General features: G+C 37.7%; 1 protein-coding gene across 2 annotated transcripts in view; it reads left to right on the top strand.

Moving 5' to 3' along the window:
* The window catches only part of adgrb2 (adhesion G protein-coupled receptor B2), a 227,120-nt gene that overhangs the window by 81,282 nt on the left and 121,077 nt on the right, over window positions 1-24,761 (top strand). The window contains exons 3-8 of one of the 2 annotated variants that reach the window (XM_044138723.1): window positions 6,598-6,678; window positions 10,132-10,320; window positions 16,460-16,621; window positions 22,258-22,422; window positions 22,742-22,906; window positions 24,475-24,576. In XM_044138723.1, the coding sequence (XP_043994658.1) occupies window positions 6,598-6,678; window positions 10,132-10,320; window positions 16,460-16,621; window positions 22,258-22,422; window positions 22,742-22,906; window positions 24,475-24,576 (864 nt within the window). The remainder of the gene's footprint in view (window positions 1-6,597; window positions 6,679-10,131; window positions 10,321-16,459; window positions 16,622-22,257; window positions 22,423-22,741; window positions 22,907-24,474; window positions 24,577-24,761) is intronic. The other variant, XM_044138722.1, reaches the window with a different exon arrangement.

Below are 24,761 nucleotides of genomic sequence, written 5' to 3'. Positions count from 1 at the left end.
ATCTTATTTTAAAGGAATATGTAAACGTAGAGCTTGTGAGTTTTAGGTCTGGTTCACACGGCACAATTTAAGGATTGTCGGCCGATTTTCCAAACTTCTGTGACCCATAGATCCGATAAAAGTTCAAGAGGTTCCATCGGTTCGTGAGTCCAACCACACGGCAGGAGCAACACACCACACACGAAGCGATACCAGAAGAAACTCAAGTAAACCCCCCAAAAAAGCCATATGTGAATTCAGAATAATCAAACACGGATGGCTATGTAGAAGCAGTAGTAATAGTTTTTGGACTCATTTTAAGCGATGAAAGATGTAACAAAAAGAAAAGGCGTTTGATAAAAGACATCGGGAGCAGCTGTAGGTGACTTATGTTTTATTGTAGTTAACATGTTTAACTGAATAAACATAACCACATATAATAAACTTATATAAAAATGAATTCTGATTGGCCACTTGTCACATTCAACAGGATGCGTTCTCGCTCCCAGTCAGGGAAAATCCCACAGGTTGTGATAATCGGGCCAAGACAATGTTGAATATGCCTGAGTTTAGATCGGGTATATTCAACACACCACCAAGTAACACACCACAAACTACAGAATGTTGTAAGACTGTCGCAATGGGAAAATTGGGGCAAAAAAATCCAACACCATGACAAAGACAAATGCTAAAACAAAATTAAAATATAAAATAACCCAAAGAAAAATATGAAAGGTTCTTCATGTCCTCTGTTAAGAGGGAGTCTGTGATGCTGTGGGCCTGTTTCACTCCCAAATGCCCTTGAAACTGTGTTAATGCGTATATGGCGGCCTGGATTCACCCATACAAAGGATAACAGGGTATTTAAAATTTAAATAAAGGGAGACTCTGGCAGGAAACTAAAAACTTGTAGTCATGGAGTCTTTCACCGAGATAATGGTGAGGATAAAAAAAATTTTAACACCTGAGTGGTAATGATATTTGATAGGTAAGGGCAAGTGTACAATGAACAAAAAGAAAGATGGTATTATTATATTTTATCATGGACATTAGCTTTATCTCTCATCAGTCAATCTTCTAGCCATGACTTAAAACACTTCACAGAATAATTACTAAAAGACTATGCAGAGGTACATTTCACATGCTAAGCCATTGTGTCTAATTGGAGAGTCCAAAGCAGTGAACCTTGCTATCATGCTTTGAATGAAACATTCTTCCTTCTGCCTCCACTGTTGTTAAGGACGTAGTGCTTCTGTACTAAGATTCGGAGTGGATTCTCGACACCAAATGCGTTTTTGTGCTAAAACTTGAAAAGCTAGTATTGCTCCTGAATTTTCAAATTAAATTTTGGTATAACTTAAAGGTCTGAAAAAGCTTCTAATTCCAAGCTGCTTAGTTTTAGAATTTTTATTTATTTTTTTGTTGTTGTTCTGTTCATGTGGTTTGAAGCCAGACAAAGTTCTGGAGTAAAGCGTGTGCTCCTTGTCCACTTGTTACTGTGCACTGCTTGCTCAAAACTGCTATTTCAATCTTCCTTTGTTTACAGGAAATACAAATGCGACCAGAATTATTGTTGCTCCTGAAAATGGGAATGTTTAAATATCGAAACCAAAGGATTTCTTTGTATTTACAAGACAATAAGCAGCATGGCTGGCAGAGGAGACAGTGTGAATAATTAACAAGTCTTTGTTTTTCAAAGTTAATAACATTACTTTACAATTTTATTTATTTTATTTTACACTTTGATTCCTAATATGTTAAATATGGGGAAACACTGGTATTTTTTCTCAAATTTAACATATCCTCAAAATATATCGCATAAAATCCATGCTCAGCTGTTGTATTTTTTTTTTTTCTGATGTATTTAATCAAGATTCAAGACAGAGAGAGATCATGAAAATAAAAGTATTCTACTTCTGTTGGCCAGTGGGGCCCCACTAAACTGGATTCTGAGTCCATTCTTGAAGGCACGCGACGACCCCAAGTCCCCCACAGACAGGCAGCTGAGAGCCCCGCGCCAACTAGATTTAACTTCTGTCTTCATATCTGCTGCTGAGAGGCAAAGAGGTTAGAGCAGAGTGAGAAAGAGTGAAAGATGGAGTGGGTCTGTCTATCCAGTGGCTTATAAAAAGTCCATTATGGTGCACTTCTATCAGTTTGGACTCTCCCAGACGGACCCTGGAGTAAATGGACAGCAACCGGAGAGCTATAAGCTCAGACTTGATATACGGTTGAGAAATGGCTCGGCGTGTGCGGTGGTCTGATTGTATGTGTTCAGAGAGTTTGCATTCACACTACTCATACACACTGCATTTGTTTTTGCCACTTCATAGCACTTTATGTATATATAACACTACAAAAGGTGAACTTTCATGACACCTACACACTTACACATAAAAAAGAACACCCATGTATAGTCTTCCCTGCAGACTTAAATCCAAAAAGACTCATTCTTTATACAAGCTCAAAACAGTTACTAGCTATATTTTATTTTGTGTGATATCGTGTATCGCATGGTATGTGTGTCCAGCTCATAAATATTCAAGCTTTGGTGCTTGGGTCGTGTGTCGGTTTGGATTTATGCTGTTTTTGATTTTGCTTTTCGAAGGACTCCCCTTCTCTCAAACACCGTGATGAAGTTGAAAGCACTGTGGGGAATGGAAGAAGGGCAAGAATGCTTTTAGAAATGCTGTGATTTTCACCAGTGAACTCCAACTAACTGAAAAATAACCAGTGATTATTAACAAAAGACCCAGCAAGCTATTAAATCTCAAAGAATGAGTTCTGCTCTTTTGGCACAACCGTAAATTGAGGGTTAGAGCAGCAGAATTATTTATTTTAGTTTCCATTTTTCATTTGTTTTTGATTAACATGGTTGCTTATGTTGAAGGTCATCTGGCAAAAAGGGAAAATAAAATATCTGGACTTGAAATTGTTGGGCTGTCACACCATGTACACTAAAAGAAAAACATCTACTCCATCATTATGCATAGGTGATAACAGATTGATATTTTTAATAAAAAAATATCAATCAAATGTGAAATTAAATGTTTCCTAAAATGTAGAAATTAAAAAAAAATGGTAATTTTAAAATCCACCTGGCCTAATAGTTCTGAATCAGTCACTATCAATCACTATAACCTTTTGATTTAGGGACTATCAATGCAAATTTGTGGAATGATTTATGGAGTTAATATCTGTAAATAGAAGCATCAATAATAAGTTTCCAAAGGTATTTTTATGGACACATATTGAATAAAATACACAGCATTTCTGCGTATTACATTTCTGTTTGTATTCATTTGTATGATTTTGACATATATATTGAAGTGCATTAGCTCATAAATATCATGTTATAACTTACACAATAATTGGAAACATGGATTGTTTGTTTTTTGTTTTTTTTGTAGTAGAGCCACTGCTAAATGGCATCCATATCACAATACCAAGGCAAAAATTACAGATGATCAAAAACATAAAGCAAATGCATAAATAAAACCTGTATCACAAGTGTCTAATAAAACGATAACTTCTGGTCTCCACTTGAAAATACTGGAGGCGAATTGAACTTTATGCAGCAGGACGATAACCCAAAGCTATTACGTTTTGAGACAAGACCAGGTTGGTTTGGGTGACTTTTTGTCCTTAGTAAAAAAATAATAATTCACAAACTGCATTTTATTTTTAGCTAGGCTATCTTTGATATTAACATTGGCAAAATGAAAAGCAAAAATAGCAGTGAAAGGGGGGAAATATACCCTTTTTTCTCAACTTTGTACATTTAAATCTGACCTACATTCTTTTTTCTTTTTTTCTTTTTTTTTTAAAGACTGCAAAATTAGATTATAGTCTTCTCCAAAAGTATCGGAAAACAGATTTGCGATTGCACCCTGCCAAGTGGAAACGCACTTCTGTAATAACTTACAGTATGTTTACTGACACCCTTGAATTACCGGAGGAGCACTTGAGAGTCATTTAAAGATTCTGTGCCCAAGCTGAAGAGACATATTTAGCCAGAAAACACCCACATTATTACATTAACTCCTATCCCTTAATTCAATGCAACTGCATCAATAGCTGCATTCCCAGACGATTACCAGAATAGGGGGTTAAAGGAAACAGGATTAGAGGTGCTTGATTTAATTACACCTCTTTTAGCATCAAGCTTGCTTCTTTAAAACACCTGTATTAAGGCAGATTCATAATTCATGTGTTGAGCTCACTCAGATTTGCATTCACTTCAACATATTAATAGGCTTTTTCAATCAACTTAGTGCCTGCAGCTTAAGAGGATGTGATCACTTCATTTCTTACAGCAGAAATATGTTTGTTTTTTTTCTTACTTCAGTCATACTCCAGTTGGCTTTGACAAAGTTATTACCACACTCCAAGCAATACATCCCAAGGATAAACTCCCCTTGAAATTGTAGGAAAAAAAAACAAAACTGAATTGCATAAAGTAAGAGTACGAGGGGGCAGGACAGCTTGATGAAGTGCGTGATGATGTGTCTATTAAAGTGCAGGCCAGAACATTAAACAGTATGGTGGAGTTTGTGAAAGGTCAACCCTCAAACGGGTTTGTAAATATTGATCTCCCATTTCGGTCGTCGTGAACTCTGCTCTGGCATCCATCTAAATCCTCCTCTGTGCAGCGAAGACAAAGAGAGGCAAACAATGGGAAAAGGAAAACAATAAGATGGAGAAGTAGCTCTCGCGGGTCATTTTATGTGAGACATTACTCGCCATTGCTGCTTCACTGAACTCTTTTCTCTCCTGAGCGACAAGGGTTTGCACCTGAAAACAATGGAAAAATGCACTTAGCAGCTTTATGAAGAAAAAACTAATGAATAAAAAAACTATCTTTTCTGAAAAGATTGAACATTTAGGAAGATGGGAAAGCAGAGTAAAAAAAAATCTTCAAAGCTCACTGTTGTAGAATTGCAGTACATTTTTGAGAATAAGATTATTGTATTTGTTTAATGTTTTTTTGGTTTGTTTGTTTGTTTTAATATTCCCCTATATTGTGCCATTATGTTGAAATCAAAAGTTTAGTGCAATTTAAACCCTTTTGTTAGTTTTAAAGATCCAGGACATATACAATCAATCCATCTTCTAACACCCTTTTCCCTAATGGGGTCAGGACGGGTGCTGTTGCCTATCTCCAGGAAATGTTTCAGGCAAGAGACGGGGTTCACCCTGGACAGGTCGCCAGTCTGTCGCAGGGCAACACAGAGACAGACAGGACACACAACCAGGCACACACACACTCACACACATAGGGAGAATTTAGAGTGACCAATTTGCCTGACAGTCATGTTTTTGGACTGTGGGAGGAAGCCAGAGAACCCGGAGAGAACCCACAGGGAGAACATGCAAACTCCGTGCAGAAAGACCCTGGGCCAGGAATCGAACCCAGGACCTTCTTGCTGCAAGGCAACACTGCTACCAACTGCACCACTGTGCAGCCCGGTTGACAGATTTGTAGTCAAACTACAACAGCCACTTCTATTTAATATCTTTATCAGCAAAACTTCTACATATTGTCTTGAGTGTTAATTTGCAGATTGTTGCTGTAGTGTTTTAATCATGTACGTCTTCTTCCTCAGTTCATCCTCTGAATCTAGGTTAATGCTAAACATTTTGATTGCCAATCATTTATGCGCTGTGTAGTCTAACACATAAACTGGCATCCCATGTGGATCATGTACCTCAGACATTGAGCCATTTGTCTTTGCTCCTTTTTGTTTTTTGTTTGTCTGTTTTTATGAATATAACTTATGCTAAATGTCCCACTGGCAAGAAGAGGCAAACTAAAGAAGATCTACCCAATCAAGGATTGCTTCCCCTGCTGTGGGAGTTGATTAAGTCTTGTGCTGGTGAAGCTAAGCCTACAAATCAATTTGCGCCTCACACAACAGCCTTGGCTCATGCAGCTATACGTTCGTACCGACTGAGATAAAACAGACTTCTGCACTATTTACTATACTTTTCAGGGAGCGTATTCCCTCCATACATGCTCAACACTTGCATCGTGTTTCTGAAATAACCGACCAAAACTCAGCCATGGTTATTCAGCCTGTTTATTTATTTGAGTGTTTGAAATTGTGAAGTTTTGCATAATATTGTGTTTGATTCAGAGCAGCATCACAGTGCAGCTGTGCCTTTTGTGTTGTTTCTCAAAATCGAGGAGTTCTTCAGAATTACCTTTTCTCTGGTTTTCGGTAATTGTGAAGATTTGACAATCTGTTTTTCTAAGTCTGAATCCTATGCGTCAAACTGCATCAGCACGCCCCATTAATTCTCTGCTATGAGGAGCAAGCCAAGGAAATGTAGGCGTTGCATTTTTATTTTGCCAAGTCGTGATTTGGATGTACCGAAACTTGCCTATTTTGACCTCTGTGAATGTGTAAAAATGGAAGTGGAGGATGCCGAGCTCCTATTCACCAAAGCATTAAAACTATTATTGGCTTCCAGTGCACGTTGACCTAATTCAGTACATACAAAACACTATTAGACACCTGTAGTACCTGATCAATACATAAAAAATGTGCTCAAAAAGCACATTTTGACCTTGATAGAAACTCGAGAGTAATAGCTTATCCCTCTTGCTTGTTTCAGACCCATACGATGACGACCTAAAGGTGAAGACCCAAAGGCCACGATCAGCTGACCTGCCAGGTGTGTTTCAGGCTCAAACAGGTGAGTGTTAGGAGTGTGAGGTAGACTTCGCTTCCTGGAGCAAATGAAGAACAACTTGACCTCCAAAAGTTGTGTACCTGAAAAGTTCCAGTTCTTCATTACAGACCCATTCAAAAACCCCTTGTTTTTGAAACCCATTTGTTTTAGGATCTTTATCACTAAGTGAAAGACGTCGCAGGTATTAATTACACACAGATGGATTCTTGAAAGCCTTTATTTTGGTTATTTATGGTGATTTTCCATTTACAACTAATGAGAACATTAGCATATTAACAGAATACTACATCAGTCCATATTTAAAAAGGAGAAATGCATGCTTAATGAAAAATATGTTTAAAACCCACCTTGAGCCTGTTATTTTCAGAAGCATCTCTGTCCCTCACTCAGCTCCTCCAGACTAGCGTCAGCAGCAATTAGCAAGCACTTCTCACTCCAATGGAGGACCATTGTTGTGATGACATCAGAAAGTGTAGGAGCTTTTTGAAGGCAGAGGCTAGTTTTAATTCATCAAATTCTTTTAAGTTATGTTTGATTTAAATACAGCATTTTTATAAAAACTGGAGGTTGCATAGTTACTTTATTGTGCTAGAAAATGACACCAAGTGACAGGAAAATACATAACACTTCCCACTTAGCAACAGTGTGTTATTTTCCTTCCACTTCTCAGTTGAGCACAAATGTATGTTGGTATATTGGATACCATCCCAATGAATTACACTATAGCTCGTAAGTATTACAAGATATTGAACATTTCAAGATATTTGAATACATTTCCAAGGCACTGTATGTAGTTTATGTTGAGACTTGTAGCATTTAAATAAAGGATAACACTTTCTATCTTAAAGAATCCAATACGTACCTGGGCTAGGATTCACGGAGACAATCATTTCAAAAAGCTACCGCTGTGCCGAGGAGGAAGAGCCTGCGGAGAGGGAAACCCCCGTTTGCATCTTGTCCTTCTCAACCGCTCTCCCCTCCTGCTCTTCCCTCCTTCTCCCTTCTCTTCCTTTCCTCCAGGCACGTGTGATGAGCTTAAGCCCTGACTCACGGCATGTTAATGAAGATGTAATGCGATTAACGGACATGCAATTAATTCGATTTCCTCCTCTGCCGCGTGATGACGCCTCGATCAAAGGACACGAAGCTCATAAACAATTTAAAAGGGGGGGAATTTGCAGTGTTCAATTGTTGATTTCAAGGGCATAACTGAGTGGGAACAATGGGACCCTCGCCACAGCTGGCTGGAGAATTGTACATCAAGGGCGAGCACTCGGACTTGTATGGGTGCTAAAGATGTTTTTTCTATGAATTAAGATTCTCTTGATTTTTATCCTTGAGACTGCTCATATAGGATTTATTTTCCTCGACAGGCTTATCTGTAGTGATGACCTACATCTTTTGTCTTTTTATGATAATATTAGTATCTTTCTTCAGACTGAGATCCAGCAGCAATGCTTCCAGACTCCATATAAATCCAGGTTGTGTCGTCCACTTTTTTTTTTTTTTTTTTTTCCAGAAGTTAATCGAGTTAAACATGTCGGGCTGTCAAAGCTAAAACATTAACCACAAAACTAAAATTGGGTTTAACCTTGTTGTTTTTTTGTTTGTTTTTTTGTTACACACAAGTAAAGCACAGGCGTTCATACTTCATGTTTTGTGCTGTTGTTTGAATGTTATTCCTGCTCTGTTTCGATTGTTTCTCTATGGGGCCGATATGCCATTAATTAAAATGTCATCTCTGAAAACAGCTCCACTCTCTCTCCCCTGCTGTCCACCTCTTCTACTCTTCTGCTCCACTCTGTAAATGGTGCTCACAGTTGACCGGGAGAAGAAATGGGAAGATACCCAAAATTATTTTACTGTTGTAGACAAAACAACATGGCAAAGCATCATCTGCTTCCTTAATTGATCGGTTATCCATTACTGAAGCAAGACTAAGCCTCTATGAACCAATGAAAAAACATGAAAATGATTAAATGCAAAAACATCGGACACAAGAAATAATCCCAGGTTATGCCTGCTACGTCTGTCCCGAATCAAAAATGATTTACTCTAAACAGCAGTGTTAAAATCTATCCGTCTAAAACATTTTTGAGCTTAATGTAAAAAAGCTCAGCAGACTTTTATGATTTTTGGTTTCAATAAGCTCTATCTAATAAATCTTCCTCAGAAAAACTTTCCACGACTTTTTGGATCAGTTTCCTTTGTAAAGTTGGACATATATTTTTTTCTTGTTTTTAGGAGCCCGCGTCAAACAAATACAACATGGGAAAACGGCACAAAAATAAGATTTATTTTTTGCACAGTTCTTTGTTTTCTTTTTGTAATCTCATTTAAAATCAGATTTTTTTATTCAGCATTTGTGTTATTTCAATGGATTATCACTATCACAGGATTATTATGAACGTATTCTAAGGTTTCTTAGAAATCTGAAATTAATCACAAACTATGGACATGTGATTTATCACGATAAAGTATTGTAATTGATTGACAGCCCCTGTTACAGAGTGGGTGTTAAGCAAGTGAGACAAATAGCCTGACTAAAGGAAACTTTTTTTTTTTACTGCAGTCAAAAAATGTTAAACTTAATAGTATCATGAGCATAAAATTGAAGAAAAAATCCTTATTTCTTCTTTTAAAAATGCACTATACCCAATATTTTCTCCACATTTCTTCTTTTTCTATAAAATCTTATAGCCTTTCGATCAAATGATTTCCAGTACTCTCTTGTGAATGCAAGGTCTCTTTTCCACTTAAGGAACATCTGTTTCTTGGCTTTTCCATTCCTCAGCCACTTGTATAAGTAACACCAAGCCCCTGAGAATATTGGACATGCTCTTCTGTTCTTGAGCTTGATTACTCCGATGGATGCCATTTGACAGAAATGCAGGCGTTTTATTGCTTTTGACTTTGCCTCTATGCGATAGGTTTTCTATACTTTGGAAGATATATAAAAGTAACTTAGTCATATTTAGTAACTAAGAGATCAATTTAGTCAGTAACATTGTTTATTAAAGAGAGTAGCATGATCACCGAACAGGAATAGCACACACAAACCAATATCATGAAGATGCAAAATTAAGATTTTTGTGAGATTTTTATCTTGGGATGAGAGGCGTTTGTGGCTACAGGAATATTAGATCTTAATGTGGACTTTACAACATTTTTATGACTTTCTTTTTCTTTGTACTTCCTCCAGTTCACCTAACATCTCCTAAATGTATTCCACACTTTAATCCATTAATAAGAGTACATCCTACCCGTATTTCTGCCAAATAGAAATAGAAAATATGGCACTCCCTTTGATCTAAACATGGCAAAATTTTGGTTAAAAAGTGAAAGATACAAAAAAAAAAGTACAAATAAAGACTTGGGCTCATTGAAAATAATAATTAAAAAAAAACAACCAAAATGCAAAGGATCGTCTTTCAACCTAAACATCTCCCTCCTTAGGTGATCCGGCGGCAGAGGAGTGGTCACCGTGGAGTGTGTGTTCTCTGACGTGTGGGCAAGGCTGGCAAGTGAGGACGCGGTCCTGTGTCTCCTCTCCTTATGGGACACTTTGCAGTGGTGCTCTGCGGGAAACGCGCATGTGCAACAACACAGTTTCCTGTCCTGGTGAACCTGGAATCATAAGTACAGGTACGGCATACAAACATCTTTGCTGCATTCTATAAAAGCCTCGTTGGAACCTAATGGGTTTTTTGTGCTTTTTCTTTGCATTTTCTTAATTGGTAAATTTTCTGACGTTGTACAGTGCTCTTACTTTGAGAAGTCCTCCTGTCACCTGCTGGAAATGTCCCTCAATCTTGCACCGAGTCAGTGAAAAGCAGCACATTTCAAAATGTTGATGTTTCCTTTTGGGTGCTTTTTTTATTATTATAATTTTTTTTTACTTCTGTGCGCTTCTTCACTGATGGTAAAAATAGATCAATTTGAGTCCTCTTAACACAGCCATAACGTCCATGCCAAAGACTGTTGTTGTCAGTTGGCATAGTATGTTCAGTATGAAAGTAGTATAGTACAGTTTGCATCATGGGTCAAAGTCGATCAAGCTAGAAATGCACCCGATTCTGGTTAAAAGGTAAACTTAAAGTAACATTCAAACCCTTTTTAGTTTAGTTTGTTGGGAAGTTCAGACCTATAGAGACTGACTGCTTAACCTTATGTCAACTGCTCCAATAGACCTAGCACTTCTCTGAAGTACACAGTGCATTGCCCCTAAATTTAGAGATAGTTCTCAGAGCTTTCACTCTAGATATAGCTCTCATTTTCTATGATTTCAATAACAGCCAAAATGGCCACTCATACATAGATGAGAATCGTGAATCAAATGGTGATGGACTGAACCTCCGTGATAAGTCCTTAAAAACATTCAAAAATGCAACAGCAGCTACTGTCTTTGTTTGAGTTTAGTTGTAATTAGTTTCATTTTAGATACACTGACGGCACTAATAACGAGGTCAATTCTGCTTCTCTTTGATTACCAGCATACATTGGTTTTTGTTAGATGAAAGGCTGAAGGGCTTCCAGTCCGGCACTTCTTTGATTGGGCTGATTGCAGTTGAAACTTAGATCTTGATGAGGCCGCAGAGCAACCTTTGTTGTTTTACCATACTTGCATTTTTCTCTCCAGTGTTGTTAGTCATGCTTGCCCCTTTGACAATCTTCTCTATTTGATTGTTGCGCAAAAATCTAACTTGTTCCCATATCTTGACATCACCCCTCTGTGTTGAGAAACTGCAACATAAGCTAACGTTTTTAAATTCCTTGGCGAATCAAAAGGTAGTGGACAAATACCTAAAAAAAAGAATTGAACAACTTAATTGTATTTTTCTGATTATTTCAGCATTTGCTGCTTTTGACATTTTTTTTAAAACAAATTATTATCTTTTCACAGTGTGCTACATATTGCTTGCAATATTCTGAATATCAAAAGCATTGTGTAGATACAAAGACTAAAATTGATCCGTTTCCTATTTCATTTAGGCAGAGCAGGTTTTCTTGCATTTTTGTTTTATCTTTGCACCATTTGAAGTTTCATATAGGATTCAAGTGTTGAGTGTTTACTGATCCAGTACTCCTCCCTATGAAAAGCGAAAGGGAAAATTTGCCTTCCTTGTCAGTGCATATGCTAATCTTGTCTTTATGCAAATTTACCAGGCCGATTTGTATGTCTAAGCACCTCATTTTCCATTCTGTGTCGATAGTAATATCCTCAGCTGCTCCTTTGATGGGATATTGGTTGCTGTGTTATGTTCCGTTTATTTTTTCATTTTGCCTTCGGTTCCTCTGATGTTCTCTGACATGGTTGTGGAGGACTTTATTGGCACTCGTGGGACTGCCAGAATAGGATTGCACTAATATTAAGTAAGTGGGATTGCTGGGATGATATCAAAAGCGCTCAGTGAACTTGCATTTGACTTTTTCTACTGTTCCAAAAAGTGTTTGGAATTAATTTCTGCATTTGTTTATCTATTGAACGCTGACAACAAAACGCTCTCGAAAGAGACATAAATATACATGGAATGTGTACAGATGCAAACTAATTAAGAATGTAGGTACCTACATTTTAGCTTGTGGAGAATCTCAGCGGCAGTTTAAGATACAGGAGATATACATAGCTTTCTTTAGAGGCTGATGAGGCTTGAGGGCTCCGCAAGGCAAAATCAAATTAACCTAGTTGTCTAACTTATTTACATAGCCTGTTAAAAGTGAGGAGGTGTATTCATAGGGTAGACATTGTAAGAAAAACATGCGTGTATACTGTGGTAAGCTAATGAAATTGAAGGCAATATCTGAATCTGTTTCAGGAGTCCTGCACAGCAAATGCGATATTTCATTTTTGTAAGGACTCTGGGATCCTTGTAATCACATGTAGGTCACAGGAAAGCTCCAGATTTGTCAAATCTGAACTGGATTATTGTCCGAGATGTATGAAAACTTTATTCTACAAGAGGAAATGGACAAAAAGAGGGGGCTTTGGTGCTTTTTTGGAAGATTGTGGTAGGCATAAAAATCACTGTCTGTGGACTGGTCAGACCGGGACTGCATTATTCTAGACTGATTACAGATTCTTAAAGAACCTGTTGTCCAGTCCTACATTTTCACATGTTGCTACTGACTACAGATAAGACTAAATAAGAAGTCTGCGTTTTGATTTTTTTGTTGTTGTTTTTTTTGTACTGAATTGTTGTTTTCCAATGTTAACCAAATAATGTGATGTGACCAAGCAACTCCATACCAAAACTTAGACAACGACTAATGAAATTACAACTAAAGGATAGAAATACAAAGTTTAAACTGAAAGGAAACAAAGTCGTTATAATTCAGCAATTTAAAATAACTAGCAGCTTATTTTCAGGGTATTAATAAGGACTAGTTATACTACTATAGTGTGTATTTCCTGCTCCGAAAGCATTAGAAATCATTCAAAACAGTTGTGATTGTTGTCCTTTGCTGAGTTTGTCGAGATGTGGAGAGATTGTTACCCTTTCTCCCGAAAGTAGTGTGAGAGTAAGCACTATTTATTATCTGCAGAAGTGTGCAAACATTAAGAAAAAGTACTTTGGACAAAAAAAAAAGTCAATGGAGTGGAAAATACACATTTTCTCCTCTCAGCCTTTCATGGGGAAAAACTTCTAAATTAATGGGCTGCTGATGATAAGTTTTAAGTAATAGTTTCTCTTGACAAAAGAAACTCGACAGTAATTGGTTTGGCAAATTAACTTTTTTTTTTTCTCTTTTTTTAGCGAGTGTGATTGAGTACACGGTTTACATGGCCCAAAGCATGGAAGTGGGGTAGTACTTCAGCTCACATTGTATTACGCTACAGCTCATTTACCATAGATCCAGTGGCATTTAAAACATTGGTGCAGCAACAGCATATCATGAATACAGTCCATTTGGGTCAGTGCACAGTCAAATGGTATGACGCCACACTTCTAGTAATCATCCCAGCAATGGGCCGAGAGTGCAGCCAAGGATGCAACAATGAACTCATTACAGATTTATGATTGCACGCAAATGTATATACAGGAGCATTGACACGTTTAAAAGTATATTATTGCCTTTCCCCCTCAAAAATAGTGAAATAAAAATTTTCAGCTGTGGTGTTAATCTGCTGTAAGAATATAATGACTAATTACATCTTAAAGTTAGGTAAGAGAGGGAAAAGAATGTTGTCATTTTCCTGAGATGTAAATCAGTTGTCATACCTAACCGCTGCTGTACAAGCGGGATATGGACTATTGTTATACATCGGTTATGATTATCCTTTTTTTTTTTCTGCGCGTATATGTAAGAAAATTAATGAATTTGTCCTTAGTGTGGTCGGGAGGGTTGTGGGTGCCTATCTTTTATTTAGATTCCAGCGAGACATTTCAGGTGAGAGGTGGGATTCACTCTGGACAGGTCAGCTGTCCGTCGCAGGGCAACACAGAGACAGACAGGAGAAACAACCATGCACACCCACTCACACTTTAGAGAGACCAATTTACCTGATAGACGCATGCACAGGGAGAACCCAGGACCTTCTTGCTACAAGGCAAGAAGGTGTAACTAACTGCACCTGTTGGTAGCACATAATGTTGACCATTATCGTAACAAAGGTTTTAAAACAGTGTGAAAGTAAGTTTCGGTTGGTTTAGAATATTTATTTAGATTTTCTCTTTGAACTCTCTCAGATGGACTTCTAAGTGTGCTTTGAAATATGGTCAAGCTGCGTTACTCTAGATCTTACAGCTCTGGCAGTATTTTTGTCATGTGCCATGACAAAATTCAGCCAATCTTTTCTGACATAAAAAAGTTGTTTGTGTGTCTCAAGGATTTAACTATGAAAACACCCAAAAACATGAAATATGTCTGAGGCAAATGTTTTTTTCATGACCCTGAACAACCAGACTAAATCTGATCCTGCATACTGTAAATGTTTGAATAGGTTTGAATGCTTGAGGCTGTTAACATTCAGGCCAAGAAAGCCGGTTCAGTATTTATATTTACCAAAATATACTGGTACAACCGGTTCTAGATCAAAACAAGTCCCAAAGTAAAATTTGATAAATATTCATTGCGTTAAATGATTAAGAAAATCTCGAATGCTTGGAAGTTATCCATAACTTTAACACCATCAAGTTTTTTGGTTAAGCAGCACACACACTGATAAGACGTTTTGTTTTTTTGTTTTTTCTGAATTTAAGGACATCTCACTATTTAGCAGCTCTACATTTCCCCACACTTTTTAAATCCTGCTATCTTCTCTCTCTCTATCTGCTTTCTACTGCTGCTCCTCAGAGCGTTCCTTCACAGAGTGGCTTTAATTATTTATTGCAATGATTTATTTAGCTTTGCTCAACATAGAAGCTGCAATCTTCATCCCCCTGTCTCTAAGTTTCTCTAGCTGGGTTGTATACTCTCTTTTTGCCTCTCCTCGTTTCTACATCCTCCTTTATTTTGCTTTCTCTCTCTCTCTCTCTCTCTCTTTCCAACATCTCTTCAAATGCTCACCCCTTTTTCCCAGACTTCCTCTCATCCAAGGGCTTTTTCCTGAGGTTTCTCCCTGAGTATTTCAGAATGTTCTAATCCGTCTTCATGCCCTCAGTTTCTAGATTCCTCGATGGCCCAAACTTTGAGCCACAATGTTTTAATGTTTCTTCTTATTTGTTATATTAACTCAGTCCTATATCTCTCCTCTGTTTTTGCCTTATATTATTGCAAAAAATTTTCTTTTTTTTTTTGTTTTGCACCATTTATTCACATTAAGTTTGTTGTGTAAAACTCTAATGCAAGTGGTGATTTGCAAATGTATTTACTGACTTTGATGTTTTTCGCATTTTGTCGTAGTGTAACCACAGAATATGTTGCTTTTTTTATGTAACCGATTAACCCAAAGCAATGCATAGTTTTCCAATTAAAAGGAAATTACACATGGTTTTCAAAGTATTTTTACAAATAAGAGTAAAAAGTGTGTTGTGGATATTTTGTTCAGTTGGAAAATCATTATGTTATGATGTTCTGCTAGTAGTTTGTCACAAGACACAAAGTAACACAGCACACTTGTTCAAGGTGTTTTTTCTTTTGTGTATTAGTTAGATGAAATATAAATGTAAGATTTTCGACCATATGCAAGAAGTTCTGGGTTTCCCCCAGTATTATGTGCCACCCAGCTTTACTTGTCCCAACACTATAGCATTACTTAAGGTGTTTTTTTGTTTGTTTGTTTTGTTTACATTCTTTAAAGCTTTGTAGTATAGTTGGTGTTCAGATATTAGTCTTCCAGGAACACAAATTTTGTAAATGAAATTTTAAAATTTCCTGTCAACTTTGAACGTTTTTTAACTCCAAACACAGCTGGTTGACTGCTGAGCGCCCCAACCACCTGGCTTAGCAGGTTTTCTGGGGGAAACCTTGAAGTTCATATAATTTTAGAAGCAAATGACTCATCTATTTCCTTGTCTTAATTGGAGTTGCATACCTGCCTGCATGACTTCAAATACCGCAGCCTATCCCTGACCTTCATTTATTTTGTGCAATAACTCAGAGTGCAGCCATATGCTGTGCCTTTTACTTTGTAATTTGATTTCAGCCTCGAAGTGAGTCAGCCACCTCCACCCAGTATCTTAGGGAACGTGCTCATGCTCATGAGATCTCTTGTTTCTCCCGTTCCCCGACCCTTTTGCCTGACCCGGAATGCTCCATCCTTTTTTGCCCTTTATTTCCTTCCTTGCTCATCCCCCGTGCTCCCATCTCTGTGTCCGTGCGTCATGTTCGTGGGTGTTCGCAGTGCATGGGCAATGGGACGAGTGGTCGTCATGGAGTCTGTGCTCTGTTACCTGTGGGCGGGGCTCCAGAACACGCACCAGGAAGTGCATGGATGGAAGTGGGGTGAAGCCTTGCGGCCAGCCCGACATTCAGACCAAACCCTGCAACATAGCCGTTTGTCCTGGTTAGTACCATCCTCATTAACCTACTACAGCCAGCCTCTTTTGCTCCTTATGCTTACGCATGCCGTTGTTGTCGCATTAACTGAGCATTTCACGTCTTCTGTTCGCAAGCCTTACCTTTGCGAGCATTTGAATTACTATTTTGTGTTTTTCCATCATAGCCCCCTTGACAAAAATGTCCACTTTATGGTAAAGATATTTTGTTCAGATCTAATATTATGTTTTATAAAATGTTTTGAACTTTTATGAAAAGTCCCTTTGATTATCCTCTTCATTCTTTTTTGAAGAATGAAGAGGATAATCAAATGTTGCAATCTCAAAAATGTTGAGATTGCAAAATTTTTTCTAATTGGTAAAATTCCTTACTGCCTTGCAACAACAAATGACGTCAATCTACAATGTATAAGTTGTAGGAGTGCAATGAAACCAAATATTTACATGGTGTATAAAACACTTGATTTTTTTTTTTTTCCCCTTCGTCTTATTTCTGTTGGCTAAATGTCAGAATAATCACAGAATTTTGGGACAGTTTTCTTCAAATTAAAAAAGTTTAAACACGTACAGATTATGCTGATTTTAGAAGAAAAGCAATGTTCTACCAAAATGTTCTAAACAAAAGAAAATCTTCAATTTGCTTTTTGTTTCACCCATCACAAATGACTGGACAAGAAGCTCCAAAGTGGATTCTATTTTTTCTTTATTTTTTTGGGGAAATGTATGTGGCAATCATCAGTAAATCCTACTAATACACTAAGGCAGCCACTCCAGAACAACTTGCTTTTATGCTTGAAATAAGTAAACATAAGTGCTCTGGTAAAAGTCATAATAGTCATATTTACTACAGCAGATTAATGTCAATGAGCCTCATAAGCCTGATTAAATGTCTTTTAAAAATAACCATTAACAGATATTAATTATACTTTTCACATTTCTGGATTAAACATAGTTTTTTGTGTTTCCTTTAGTGAAACACAAAAAAAACATGAAAGAACTAAAGAAGCTTCTTCAATAACATTCTAACTTATTGAATAATTGCTCTAACAGTCTGAACCTTTTTCGCCTGACAAAGTCACACGCTAAAAGCAATTAGACGATTCTTCCTGAGACGCTGTGCTCTTTTAATATGTCATTAGCTCTTGTTACAGTCCATGTAAATTCAACAAATACATTTGCATGAACAGTCTGGGCATATACATCTTCCTAAATAATATATATACATTTTTTAAATCTTCAAATCATTACTGGATTTTCTTTCATTTTCTTCAATGAAAAAAAAATACCTCTCTTCACTGTGTGAGTGATGGGAAAATTGTCTTTTTTTTCTCCTTTCAATGTTCTTTCACTCAGCTATCATGCTTTAATAAAGAAACATTGTAACATGAAGAGGTTGCTTTGGTTAAGAACTTGCAATGTATAAGAGAAAGTTTGAAAATTAATTCATGCAAGTTTTTTTGTCCACTGTTTTAAAGGTTTCTAGCCTGATTTCATACTTACTATACTTTCCAGTTCCATCTCTATCCTTGTTCCGTGGTTGGTTTGGTTCAGTTTCCTCACCAGTTTGAGCTCAACGCTCTTTTCTTCTCTTTGATTATCCATTAAGTCCATTTCCTGTGAAACAAAAAAAAAAAAAAAAAACTTGCAATAAGTTAAGAGTGTAGCTGTTTCTAATTCTGCTGTCGAGGGTGCCGCCAGCCTTTATTCCAGTCTGTCTGAGATTGTCCAGCTGAAATGTCTTTATCAGCCTGGAGTGGAATAGGACTCGGCCGTGTTTGAGATAAAGTCTTAATGCAAAAGTCTCCTAACAATGGGTGGAGCAAGATTTGAACAAAAATCCCCGATGCCTGCTCCCCAAGCAACGTTCCAGATACGGCTTAAGATTAAAAAGTAACACCAAAGGTAAGTGTTACTTTTCAGCAATTTTTGATTGCAGAGTATTCTTTTGTTTGCACTCGTGCTTTAATTTTTCCTTCGTCGGCCTGTGTCTAAAATAATTTCCATTACAAAAGAAAATTCAATTTTGGGATTTCAATTGCTCGGGCTTTTCTGTGTTGTCAGACAAATGGATTCCGAGCTGGAATAGAGTTGTTAATGGATGCACAGATAATAAAACATCAGACAGTTTAAGAAGAGTGGTGTCTGCTTTCTGACTAATAGACTTTTATTTTTCTTGAATTGATTTGAGTCCGAGCGAGAGTGTGTTTGCTTGGTTCTGTAATCGCCTAAAGCCTTAGAAATTACCACCGCATAAGTGCTTCTTATTTGGAAAGATTAATACTAAGAAGACCCTGTCATTTTCCACTCTTGCATGAATGCTGGTGCAGCTTGAATCTGAGATAGAGCTTTATTATAATTTTCCTCCCAATGTTCCGGGGCTAAACTTTGTTTTTCCCTCTTTCTTCCTTTTTTTTCTGGTGCTTTTCAAAGCAGAGGTTTTCTAAGGTCACTCCTCGTGAAACAAAACTGTCACTGATGGTGCAAAAACAGGCGATAAAGTTTTTTTGTTTTTTCTTTTTAAATAGGGATAGGCTAATGCTATAATTTAAAGTAGGTCCCCCCGGCTTGTTTTTTGCCTCGCGGTTTTCCGAACAGTTGATGTGATGTGAAGTTTGGTAGAAAGTGTGTGCATTTCTTTGCAGGGCCTTAGGGAAGCTCGTGTATTTGCGTCTATGTCACAACAGCTTCAGCTTGCGCTTGGGAGTTTAAAGGCGACTGTACTTTGAAATGCTGAACACCAGAATAAGATGTTTTACCACAACTGACCGCAGAAATGAAACTCTGATGGATTGCAATTGCTTGCATAAATTTGCATGTTTATATTTAGGGGCACTAAGCAGCTGAACCTGAACTCCACGTTTTAGAACTCAAGTCGTTATAGAAAGCAATATCTCATGTGAAGTACCCTGCAAAAGTACTCACCCAGCTCCCAAACAAGGTAGCGACAGTCCTGTAGTGAAAGATGGGATGCGGTGATGACAGACTGGTCATTTTTGAGATGTATTCTTTTCTGCCCAAGCCGACTTTTAGTATTGTTAAGTAGAAGTGACACGCAGAACAAAACCAAGGAAGCATCAGAAGCCACGGATGGCTTTTACTCAAAAGAAAGGGAGATGTCTTGACAAAAATGTTGTGCATATTAAAATAATGGCTGTACTGATTTTCCCCTCTGTGCTCCCTGTGGTTTCACAATGATGATTTTTATTTCAGAAAGCCTACGGTCCCGTGGGACACGGAGAACTACGTTTGACTTATGAACAGCCAGATGGACTTGTCTTTTTGGGTTTATGATGGAACTGCTTTCCGAAACAAGCTATTGTCTTTGAGACATAGTTCAGCTTTTAAGTATTTGTTTTGTGCTTGGCCTGGTCTCCCAATTAGGGCTTGAGGCATTTCTATCCATTGTCTCTCCAGACATTACCCATGTTGGGGAACTATGAGACTTTGATCTTGCAAGAGTGTGTAACAATCCTCCTTTTGTATTTTATTTACTTTTTTGTTCTGTTTACAGTTAGTGAAGTGAAGTATTGTTCCTTTCTTCTTCTTCAACTAATAATTAGAAATACGTTCCCAATCATTATCAGGTAGAAACATGTTTCTTTTCCTTTATATTCTTTGTCTTCATAGGTCAGATGATTTAATTGGGTAATTTCTGAAGTATCTGTGGCAAGGACGCAGAGAAACACTCTTTTTTTTTTTACGGTTTCCTTCAAAAATACATTCATGCTGTCATTGCAGCAGAGCGTCGCTGTGCCTCAGCAGTCTGGATGCTGCTGGTTGCTGTTAATTACGCCTGTCTTGTTATCCTGTTGATGGAACCAAGAAAGTCTCTAGAATTTATGCTTCACCAGTAGCTCTCTTACTGGATCACAAAATGCCTCTGGTCGTTTTCTGTAGTTTGCTACTTTTAAAAATCTGTTCTATGTATCCAAGACTACACTTGATAATAGGGTGCTGAGCTTTTATTTTGCGTCTTTGCTGCTTTGTACTTGTCTTATTTTTTTATTTTTTCGGTTTTCTACTTTTAAGTGTAAAAATATTTTTTTTTTAAAGGATGTTTACAATGAAAAATTCAAAGATAAATTCACACCCATCTTGAGGAAATTGTGTAATGCTTTCACAATTCATAATATAGTTTGAGTGATTTACTGTAATGTACTTATTACTATGATGCTACAATCATGGGATTCTTCCTACAGGAAGTCCATCAGACTCATGTGTATAATAATTTATTTTTTGATTATTTTTTATTATTTTTTTTTTTGATCAGAACCCCAATCGGTGTAAAATAAAAACTTTTAAATATGTTGTACAATTAAGATAGGTCACTCACACAAGTGATGTAAGCTTTTTTAATGATGGATGTTCTTAATAGTTTATATCAAATATTTATTTTTAAGTGTGAGGTATATGCAATGGTTAATCTGAAAATAAAATAATAAAAAAAAAAAAAACGTTAACCAAAGTTCTGAGGACCTTGCATTGTATTGACATTGTTTGTTTTTTTTGTTCCTTTTGCATTCACCTTATTGTAAAATTTTAAATTACAAAAATATATTGTGGGTGGAGTTTTAAGCTCTTGAAATCCAGTGTTGCGCTTAAAGTTGGATATTGGTGTTTCCAGAGACATTCTTCGTTTGCTAGACGTTAGCCAACAACATATTGAAGATAAACATTTATCTGTCAAAAATAAACCACTTTGAGACAATGTTTTATGGAAAAAAGTAAAAAAAAAAATATATATATTTTATTCCAACATCAGAGTCAACGGTATAAGTATGTTTAACACAGTTTTGGAATCTATTCTATGTAAACCAAAACTGTGAAAACTCAGGACATTTTTCTTTGTGTCCTGAATTAAAACACACAAATTGTGTTCACAAGGAAAAACGAGTCGGTACAGTCAGCAGGAATCTTAGAGGGCCAGTCTGTTTCTGGTTCGTGAGGCATCGTGAGGCCCAAGCAAGAATCACATTTGCGCAAACCCACAATTGTATTCTGTATATACTAGCACAATTTGTTTGAAAAAGTTGAATCTGATGTAACACCACCCAATGTAACGTCTTTTGAGGGCCGTTGTGTAATCTTCTTGTTTCATCTCTTGCTTCTTAATTCAAATCTATTTCTCATGACTTAACGACACAGCTTTTATATCAGCACTGTATTTCTCCTCTATTACCGTTCATCTCTTTCTACTCCACACCCAAACAGTCAAGAGCCTTACAGAACAACATCAAGAAAACATGAACTAGACTGCACTTTCCGTGAACTCTTGCAAACGACGTACAAAGCAATTGTTCTGACCCTGTAATTTGGAGCAGACTAAAATATTTAACATTTCCATAGATGGGGAGTTTGATGCAGCTGGTGTTGCTTTTCCGTGGCTGCGTCCGCAGCCTTAAACTCATTTGTGCTCCACCCCTGAAACTATTTTCTTGTTGCCTGCTCACTTTGTCATCCTATGGCCTGTTTCTCTCTCTGTCTTCCCCTCTCCCCCACTTACACTTCACATTTGCTCTCCTCTCTTTTAAATTCATGTCTCCCTGCCTCAATATCCACTCCTTCTCCTCGCCATCACCCATGTGCTCTGTCTCTCCTCGCCCGCCTCCATCCTTCTCTCTCCCTCTCTCTCCCCGCTGTGCAGTGGAGGGCCAGTGGTTGGAGTGGGGCGCGTGGTCAAAATGCAGCGTGACCTGCAACACGGGGACCCAGATGAGGCAAAGGCGCTGCAGTCCCTCGGTGCATGGCTGGGCTGAGTGTAAGGGGCTTCATCAGGAGAGCAGGGAATGCGCCAACCCTTCATGCAGTGGTAAGGAGGAGGAAAGAAAAACAAAAAAGCACTCAGACATGGCACTTTATACGCCTTTGAACACCATTATGTAAACACAGAGTATTGCGTTCTGTGAAGGAATGCTTATGCCTTTCTGCATGTGAATGTGTTCCGGTTTGGCAACCTAATTTGAATTGTTTTTCTTTACATGAACCCTCTAAGGGAAAATATCTTTTTTTTTTTTTTTTCTTCACGAGTCACTTTAAAAATAGCCAATGTATTTTCTCGCCATCACGTCCTTACTCCACGTCGAGCCCTGTTCCCGATACTTACTGGTGGTGACATGCCTGTGCATCAGGTGGAGGTAACTGGGGCAGCTGGAACCACTGGAGTCTGTGCAGCAAGACGTGCGACTCTGGGTGGCAGCGGCGCTACAGGATGTGCGAGGGCAGCGGAGAACAAGGCTATCCCTGTGAAGGTTCAGGAGAGGAGGTCCGGTCCTGCAACGAGAAGAAGTGCCCCGGTCAGTGATTGCGTGCCTGTGCTGTGTGTGTCCGAGTGCTAAATGGTGAACTGTGGACAGATGCATCTTAACTATAATAATGTTTCGCTGTAAACTCGTTCAAGTTAATATGTACATTCAAATTCCACTCTGTGTTTTATTTCAAGTGTTTGTTTCTGTTCGTTTCCATGACGTTTTACAGTTACTGAAAACCAGAAATGTCTTTGTCTCCATAAAATTTGAGTGCTCCATAAAAACAAATGAAGACCCAAACAAGAAATTTCAAATTACTAAATAAATTTCCGACATATTTAAATTTTTTTCTGAGAATCCGAACTTTGGGTTATCATCAGCGACAAACCAAAAACTAACAACTAACAGAAATAAATTCTTGAAATACAACCTTGTCTGTGCAAAAATTTCAATGTGGGCTTCACTTTATGACTTGACTCCAGCAACAGTGCTTATGAACTTCCCCCAAACTTTTGTAATGGACTTTGTTTTGCAGTCTTCATAAGTCTATGCCTAATTCTTCTTTCTTTTCTACCCTTTTTTACTCCACTTTTCCTTCCACTCGACTCTCTAGTGATAACCTTTCATGCAAACTTGGATAGCTTCTTTAGCAATGGCTATTTGAGACTTATGCTCTTTGTAAAGGTTGTCATTGCCAGTTAGATGAACGTATGGCAGGTCAGCAGTGTCATACCATAATATGAAATATTGCAATTTCTTTTAAGAAACTGAATTTTTGTTTTATTATAAAGAAAGATCATTAAACACAATGAAATGAAATAAAATGCCTGAAATATATCACTATGTGTGCAATGAATCTGCTTATTAACAATTTCCTTTATTGGGCAAGTTTTTTTTTGTTTTTTTTTCAGTAAAAAAGATAGATTATGAACACTCTTATCAAAGTTTTGCTTCAAGAACAACCTTGAATCAAACATTTTAGTTTAATTCAGTATTGCTCCTGTAATCTCTCATATGGGATGGTTTTCTTTCTCTTAAATAAAAAAAAAAAGTAATGTCTTCAAAGTACATGGATAAAGTTGTCAGGAAAAACTAAGGTTAAAGCTCCATTGTGACCCCTCACTTTTTCCTCAAAGAATCTCTCCGACTTCTTCTGCACAATTCAAGGATCTTGTCTATTGACATTGCAAGGGACATAATATATTTTTACTCTGTCTTTGCTCTCTGTCCCCCTTCGTCTCCTTCATCTGCCTCTGCCAGCATTCATCTCCCCCTTGGACTCTCTTCTTCATCCTCGCTTCGTTTTTGTTTTTTTTTTTCATCAGGGTTATGAAAAAAAGGGGAGAAACAGATGAATAAAAAGAAGGGATGAGATGAAGAGGGAATGAGATACTGCACTGGGGCAATGTCACTGACTGAGAGCAATGCAAAATTTACAAGAGAAGAAGATTGGGAGCTGCTGTAGGAGAGCTTAGATTTGAATCTTCTTTTTTTTGGGGGGGACTTTTCTGTCACTGTTTTTTAAATTTTATTCAGCTGTTGAGTCAGTGTGACTCTATTTGCCTGCTGGACTTCACTACGTTCTACATTTGATGATGCCCCCTTCTCTTCCACAGCGCCTCATGAGATATGCAAAGACGAGCACCTCCTTTCAATGTCGTGGAAGAGAGCCTCAGCCGGAGAAACTGTCTACAACAAGTGTCCAACAAATGTTATTGGTAAGTGAAACGCGCCTTCGGAGGGAATCAGCTGTAGTTTGCCAATTGTGTGTTTGCAGAGTAAGTAGGATTTATTTGCACCCCTTTGTGAAGACGTGTTGAACAAAATATGGAAATGCGGTTCATGTCCACCGCCGAGCATGATGGGAGGTCTAGGGTGCAAAATGTATGCAATCAACATTCTG

The sequence above is a fragment of the Gambusia affinis genome, linkage group LG14 (assembly GCF_019740435.1).
Source record: "Gambusia affinis linkage group LG14, SWU_Gaff_1.0, whole genome shotgun sequence".
Classification (NCBI taxonomy): Eukaryota; Metazoa; Chordata; class Actinopteri; order Cyprinodontiformes; family Poeciliidae; genus Gambusia; species Gambusia affinis.
The sequence above is the reverse complement of the archived record's forward strand: the minus strand, read 5'-3'. Positions and strand labels throughout refer to the sequence as shown.